The sequence below is a fragment of the Dermochelys coriacea genome, chromosome 5 (genome assembly GCF_009764565.3).
Source record: "Dermochelys coriacea isolate rDerCor1 chromosome 5, rDerCor1.pri.v4, whole genome shotgun sequence".
In the NCBI taxonomy this organism is placed as follows: Eukaryota; Metazoa; Chordata; order Testudines; family Dermochelyidae; genus Dermochelys; species Dermochelys coriacea.
This window is the reverse complement of record NC_050072.1, coordinates 87,160,799-87,168,788: the sequence shown is the minus strand read 5'-3', so window position 1 is coordinate 87,168,788 and position 7,990 is coordinate 87,160,799. Positions and strand designations below refer to the sequence as shown.

The 7,990-nt window shown below is 39.4% G+C and overlaps 1 protein-coding gene across 2 annotated transcripts in view; it reads right to left on the bottom strand.

Moving 5' to 3' along the window:
• Positions 1-2,272: 2,272 nt before the first annotated feature.
• The window catches only part of MFSD14B (major facilitator superfamily domain containing 14B), a 45,238-nt gene continuing 39,520 nt past the window's right edge, over positions 2,273-7,990 (bottom strand). For both annotated transcript variants that reach the window (XM_038402635.2, XM_043514498.1), the window contains exons 11-12: positions 6,648-6,805; positions 2,273-3,959 (exon numbers count right to left, since the gene is read on the bottom strand). In XM_038402635.2, coding sequence (XP_038258563.1) covers positions 3,762-3,959; positions 6,648-6,805 — 356 coding nt within the window. In that variant the 3' untranslated portion in view covers positions 2,273-3,761. The remainder of the gene's footprint in view (positions 3,960-6,647; positions 6,806-7,990) is intronic.

Sequence of the window (7,990 nt, the reverse complement as noted above, 5' to 3'; positions counted from 1 at the left end):
GAACCTGATTGCTTTTTTCATTGTTCTTAAGATCCAAGGGTTTGGGTCTGTGTTCACCTATGCAAATTGGTGAGGATTTTTATCAAGCCTTCCCCAGGAAAGGGGGTGTAGGGTTTGGGGAAGATTTTGGGGGGGAAAGATGTTTCCAAGCAGGCTCTTTCCCGGTTATATATCTGTTAGACGCTTGGTGGTGGCAGCAATAAAGTCCAAGGACAAAAAGATAAAATAGTTTGTAGCTTGGGCAAGTTTTAACCTAAGCTGGTAAAAATAAGCTTAGGGGGTCATGCAGGTCCCCACACCTGTACCCTAGAGTTCAGTGGGGGGAAGGAACCTTGACATCCCTCCTCAAAGAAAAAGGAAGAAAATTCCAGACTTTAATTCCAGACATCCAAAGAAATGTGCGACTTTCTAACAAGATTGCCTCTGCCTCAATGCATAGTCTAACTCAGTGGTTCTCAAACTGTGGGTTAGGACCCCAAAGTGGGTCACAATGCCATTTTAGTGCAGTTGTCAGGACTGGCTGAGACTTGCTGGGGCTCAGGGCCGAAGCCCGAGCCCCTCCACCTGGGGTTAAAGCCTGTGGGCTTCAGCCCTGGGTGGCAGGGCTTAGGTTATAGGGCCCCTGCCTGGGGCTGAAGCCCTTGGGCTTCAGTTTTGGCCCCCACACACAGGGTAGTGGAGCTTTGGCATTGGCCCCCCCCATCCTGGGCCATTGGGCTCCAGTGTGCTGAGGCTTTGGTCCCCCCTCCTGGGGTCATGTAGTAATTTTTGTTGTCTGAAGGGGGTTGCAGCACAATGAGGTTTGAGAATCCCTGATCTAACTAATAACATGCTGGGTTTTGTTAGGGTTGTCAACCTTCCAGGATTGTCCTGGAGGCTCCAGGAATTAAAAGATTAATCTTTAAAGATTATGTCATGTGATGAAACATCCAGGAATAGGTCCAACCAAAATTGGCAAACTAGATTTTGCAGATGGACGTACTAATTCCTCTGCTAGGATTTTCTCCTCTGACCAATTCTGCTTAGTAACAGGTGCTACAATCTTTTTAGAGAGACACTTATGCCTTGAAGTATTCCTCAGACTGTGGTGTGCAGGTTTAACACTATGTTAGCAGAAATCAGGATTTCCTGATTTTAGTTGCTAATGCAGATTTTTCACAGGGCTGCTGTCAAGGGGATTGATCATATAGGTATTTTTATGACTAATTACTGGAAATATATTGCATGCAATGAAAAAATTTACTTCAGTGAACACATTCCAAACTCTGCAACATAACACAAATGTGCAAAGGATACTAAAAGGAACTGGGAGAAGAATGAAAATACAGTACTCACTTCAGAAAGTAGTAGACAGATAATTCTTCCTCCTAGCTGTGTGTGTAAACACAGTTTTATTAAATGGGGTAAGTACATCAAGATTGAATAATATGAAGTATATATGGGTGTTAAGGAGTGAGGGAGGCACAGAAGAGTTTCCAAATAATTCATTACAAGCTAATGCTCAGATCCTACAAATGCTTATGCACATGCTTAACTTTACTACTGAGATTAGCAAGAAGTCCTATTGTTCAAATTCCTTCTCTGCATCAGGCAGAGCGAGGAATCAAAATTCCCAATGGAATTAGGTGTGTGCTGCTGCTGTTCTAAGTCCCTTCTTGCAAGGCGCCTAAGGCTACTTACTCTAAGGGCATGGCTACAGTGGAAACGTCAAAGCAGTGTTGTGGGAACGCTCCCGCGGCAGCGCTTTGAACTGTGCAAGTGTGGCTGTGCACGAGCGCTGGGAGAGAGCTCCCAGTGCTCAGAGCCTGTTTACAATAACGCTTTAAAGCGCTCTGATTTGCTGTGCTCCGGGGGGTGATTTTTCACCCCCCTGAACCAGCAAGTTAGAGCACTATAAAATATAAGCCTAGTCAAGCCCTAAAAGAGGGTTCCTAGCTGTGGATCCCAAGTAGGAATAAGCACCTTCTTCTAAGTATTTGACAACTCAAACGCATAAGATTAATATTTCACTGTTATCCGTCCTCCCCTCCCTACTCTTCCCATATCTCTGCTGCACCCAACTGTCACACCTTGTCAAATCTATATTGTGAGCTTTCTGATGTACAGAGTGTCTTATTACTTGTATGTTCAAACATAACACTATGGGGCCCTGAAACTTTATTGGGGTATTGAGCCACTAATATAATATAATTTGAATGGTAAATCATCTTCAATCTGAAGTAGGGAAAATGGAAGTAATAAATAACTGCAAGAACACACTTAACACATGAAACCTAGAAAGTATAAGTTGCAGATTTATTACGGAAGCTTAACTTAAAAACCAAACTGCATAGTACAAAAGGTCTGTTATCTCTGCTCAAGGTGGAACAAGTGTCAAAATATATAATTTTTAAAAATTGGTTCAGTCAATACACAATCCTTTATAAAAACTGTATATCTGTCAGTACCCTCATTGCATTTATAAATACAAGATTTACACAGCACCCCCATCTGGAAAAAATTAGAACTCCTTACAAATATCTAAATATATTTCATATGTACAAAACATTCATAGGAGTACTTTGTTAAAGTCAGGTTTTGTTTAATGGTTCATTTACACTGCCACAAAATACATATAAATCTGTATAATTTTTCATAAAATGTCTAAAAATTAGCATAACACTTTGTAGACAACTTATTTAAAGCATCTTTTAGAAAAGAACTTAATATGCATATTTCCTTGAGATTCAGCAGGTGAGACACATTGATATGAAGGCTAAATGAGAATAAATGCACACTAAGTAGCAGTTAAGGCAGGGGTGAAATTAGTGGGAAGAGTTATTTTAATACGGCAGATCAGAGTGACAAAATGCAATAAATACACACAACTCTTGATGTAAGCCGCCTCAGCATCCAGTTAACTAGCCCTCACACAAACGAAGAACGTCTACATTTGTGGTGCTAGACAGTCAATCATTAAAATAATTTTCTACTAGCAGAGCAGTGATGCTATCAATGCTCACAGGTGCCAACTGGATTTTCTTTTTAGCCACTTCAGGTCAGACACTGTTCTGGAATGTGGGTTTAAGACTTGCCTATGAGTGAAGGACATATTCAAGTTTTTCGTGATCACTCATCTGTAAAAAGTAATTGTTTAGTTTTATCAACACCCTAAGGGGTCTACTGGATTTTGTATTAGTATGAGATACAAATATTTGAGAATATGGGTTCAGGAATTTTAATATGACCTTTAATCATCTGCAATATTCCAGATACTAAAACTATGTAGATTGGTTCCTCGCAAACCTAGGAGGGTTACACAGGGCCATACATCCAAAGAAAAGGCTTAAAATGCAAAACTTAACCTTTAACTATTTTGGCAAAACTGCAGTCTGCCTCAAACCTGCTTATTTTGTTTATAGTGACTTTGGGAACTGAATGTTCGAAGTATTTTATTAAAGTTTGCTCTCTGCAAGGTCTGTGCATTTAGGTTTTCAGTCCAACATCAGGGCTTGAGATGGCATTTGCAGTTACATATCAGGTACAGGGGGGGAAAAAGGACTCAAACCTTACCTTCCCTAGTACACAAAACAGAACACCACAGTAAATTTGATAGTATGAACCCTAAGTGGACACCAATATCCACAACATGTGGCCTTCACTTGCACATGGCTCTATCCTCCCTTAGGAGACCAGAGGCTCACTGCATTCTGTCCTGTTTTCTGGGTTCACAGCTCAGTGCATGAATTTTGATTTGCAGCCTCCTTTTTCAAAGCTAGCTCTCAGACACTGCTGTCTTGCAACAATGGTTCAATGTCGTCATCACTGCCACGATCTGGGTTGTTGCTCTGGGCACTGCTGATGCTGTGCTTCCTGGTACAGCTGGCTTTACTGTGCTCAGGAATGAATAAGGCAACCAGAAAAGCTAGAAGAACTGCACATGCTCCAAACAGGAAAGGGGGGCCAGGGATGATAGCTCTCTGCAACAAAAAAGCAAATCAGAAAAATATGAAACTGAAATATCTACTTAGTTAAATTACACCACTGAAACAGGAGGCAATAGGACAATAATTTTAAAAAGCTGTTCACTAAATGTATATCTAACTGCATGCTCCATTTGTATGTGCATTACAACTAGAGCTGGTTAAAATTTCCAGTGATACTTCAAGGTCTGAATAAAAAGTTTCATTCAACTGAAAACTATTTGTGAATTCATGTCAAGTTCACCAAATAGCTATGACTGAAAGCATTCCCCTGAAGCAGTTGAACTAAAAAGATTAAAACATGTTTTTGATTTTATTGTTCCTTTATGATGTATAAAGATGCTAAAGCTATTGTAAAAATACTGTATTAAGCCCACCTTTCTTTTTTTATTTTTGTAATGAACAGAAGTTAGATCTCTCTCAACCTGAACAGCGTCACGTTAAGATGCCACCTGAGCGTCAGCTCTCTTGCCTCCAGCAAAGGGGGCCCCTCCAAAGATCCTGACCAGGTCTTCCAGCAAGGACAGGGAAATGAGGATGTGATTTTAAGCTCAAGTCAGGAAGAAAGAAAAAAAAAAAAACATACAGAATTCAAGGGGGACACATTTTTGGTTTTCTCTCTTAGTTTACCCTTTTAAAAAACAGCAAAGGAGAGAAATCTTCAAACTACTCTGTCCTGTTGAACAAGGAGTCTGCAACGAGCATGTGCTGCATGGCCTGCACTTCACCATGCTCGCATGTATTCATGTCATTTGAGTAGCCCCATCTGATCATGTTAGTCTTTGATCTACCAGGTGCAGGCACTGGCATGTTCAGCAGTCTGTATCTACCCCTCGGGGAAGGTCCTCTTAGGGTTCCAGATCTATTTCAGTGCAACTAACAATTTTAAGGGGAGGGGTAAAGAATGAAGAGCACCAAGTTTCACATCATAAATCAGTTTTAAGAATCGAATACGAATTTGAATAGCAGGCACACATTTTTGCCGCGATTAACCCTATCAGCAGTGCAAACTGAAGAGAAGTTCACTACTGTTGGGATATGTTGATCCAAATTATCTTCTTTCTATTCTTTATCTGCAAAGTGGGAGGCTAAAAACCATTGCTGTCATCCAAGTTTCAGTGGGTTCTCTCAGGCTGGCATCATCTTTGCAAGTTTCCAAGGCCTCCAAAGAGTTGCAGATAAATTTTATTGTGCAAATGTAAGCGTCTCCTTAAGACTGATCCCAGGCTTCAGCTGACTTCCCTGGAAAGGCAATCTTAACTTCCAGGATTAATAACCTGGACAGAAGATTTGATAGGGCTAAGCATTATACCACACACATACAGGTGATAAAGAAAAGTTCAAGCACTGCGAAGACAGTATTTTAACACAAGAGCAACTCTGTCTTGCTTACTTGGATGGAAAAATCACAAATGATATTGGAAAACCAAATTTGTCATAGAATGAGAGAGTGTATTTGAGTCCAGTAGAGAAAGCAACCACAATTTTTTTTGATTAGTTACTGAAAAGACAACTTTTTACTGGAATTAGAATCCTTTTTACACACAGAAAAATGTTTCAGGTTTCTCAGTACAATGAGGAAATGGTCACTGAGACCAGTGGCATACATGCAGGATCCTAAAGTTATATTTTGCTTTGTGAAAAGAATCTTCAGAATGAAAGAAGCTCCATTTAACTAGAACCTGGCTCATCATCACTAATAACTGGAAGCAAACATGATTTTAAAATACTGAAAATTCTGCAACAAAATGCACTTTTAAAATGTATTCTGACAAGCGTAGCTTTAGTTTTATGTATGATATACTAGTGAATGGAATGTGGAATATTCTGTAAAGGAAATGAATTCTTACTAATGTAAGATCTTAATACATCAATCTACTGTTAAAAATTTGATTTCAAGTGCACAGAGATCATTAGGCCTCTTGGAAAAACAGGGTTTTCAGGCAAGACTTGTAAGAAAGAGTGAGGGCTGAATGGGGCCAAGAGAGAGCACCAAAAGACAGGTGAAACAGCTAAACAAAGCTTTGATAAAAGAGTGAAGGGGAAATAAAAACATGAGGTAGACGGGGACATAGGCAAGACCAAGAAACTTAAACTTTACAAGATGGACCAGGAGAAAGACAGCAAAGGCATTTCAGAAGTAACTACTTAGTATTACTGGAGGGAATCAAAAAATGGGTTACAAGGTATTAGGGCAAAATGTCAAAGAGAAAGGGCAAGTCTATTGAAGCATATTTTTCTAGAATGCCTGCTTTTAAAAAACTGTGGGGCAGAGTATGCTTCTCTTGTTATGATCGCTATAAAAACTATATGCCTTTTCATACTTGCATAATCAGACCTGTACTGTCATGTTAATGAGGAAACTGGCTGTAATTAAATAAACCAATTCTTTTAACCTCCCCATCAACAATAAATCAGACATATTATTGCATCGAAAATCATAGCTGCACACAAAGTTTATTCTTATGTCAAAAGGAGATTAGTTCCATTATAATAACTAAAAACCAAAGCTATTGCTTTGGCTCTAACATCTGTTATTTACCTCTCTCTTTAAAGCGTCTTATGTAATTAAGAATAAAACTAAAGCATAGGAACAAATACCAGGAGTTCCAGATCAAGATATTTTAGTCATGCAAATTTGATATTTGTGACTGAAAAATCAATGGAAGTTGGCCATGGATTTACCTCATCACTAGGATCTTGCATGGTGTTCTTATCAGAACTCTGGACAGGTGCCAATTCATTAAGTTCCACATGGAAGAGAAAGAATATAAAACCATAGAGAGCTGGTCCAAGGCCGTTACACAGACCTCTGATTCCAGTTATTATTCCTTGGACAACACCTGTGAAAGGAAAAGTTAACGGTAGTGAAGATGGCAGCCTTTTCATTAGCCATCCCTTATTTTTATATATGGTACAACAACTCAAAACTTCTCTTAATTACTGTTTAATTCTATCATGTAATAGACTAACCTTACCTTCCACATGAGAGGGTTTTATAAATGCCTTCAAGGAAGGTTAGCTGGATTTTAGTTAGCTTCCACCTGGGCACAGTTTGCTCAATATACTAATGTGCTGCTAGCAATATTTTCAATTTTGAAACTGAGGAGTCTGAATTAGAAGTTATCAAAATTTCCCAGCTATAATGGGGGAGCTCAGCCTCCATGCTCTCCCTAGCTCAACTTCTCTCCCCACCTATACTAAACAAAAGAGGCTTAAGATGGTGTTTGCCTTAGCTAAAAGATAGTTAGCCTTGGTTATAAACAAACAGGTAAATTTCTACCTGCAAACTACCCCCGTCAAGCTAACATTTTGTTCCCCATCAGTAACATCCTGCTCTTGTCTGGTCCTCCTCAGATAAATTTTATTCCTGCTCCAACTCAGGGGTAGCTCCGGAAGTTCAAAAGTACTGAATTAATAAAGGTTTCCCCGCATTTGTGGCAGCTGCTGACAGATACTAACTTACGTAAACAAGTGTCATTATTAAGCACTGCCTGTGTATGTGATGCTATTCAAGACAAAAGAAGCCAATCTGTCTTGACGAGCTTACAAACTAAAGAGACAGACATGAACAAAATGGATCTTCAGGTTGGTGTGAACTATTTTTAAATAAAGTGGAGACCATTTTTACTGACACAGGTAGTATAAAATCAGGGGAAGTGTGATTCCCATGAGCTGCTGGAACAAAAAGAAAGTAGGGAAGAATCCTTTTGGCTTTAGTGAGTGAAAGTCACTCAGTTTTGTTTAATTTCTGTTCAGTTTTGCGGGAGCTATATGTAATTACAATGGCTGTTTCCTCTCCACTAGGTGGCATAACGTCACTCTGGAATTACATAAATCCTTTCATGTACAACTTTCTAGGTGGTTTTGAATGAACAGTGCACAGCTGTATCTCCCCCTAACTCTTCCCTGCTACTTTCAACTGTTTACAGCTTGAAAAAAATATTCCTTCTACAACACAACAACGACAATACTCATTTGGAACTTTGTTCACTCTTAGAATGTAATCACTGTAAACTGTGTTAAGC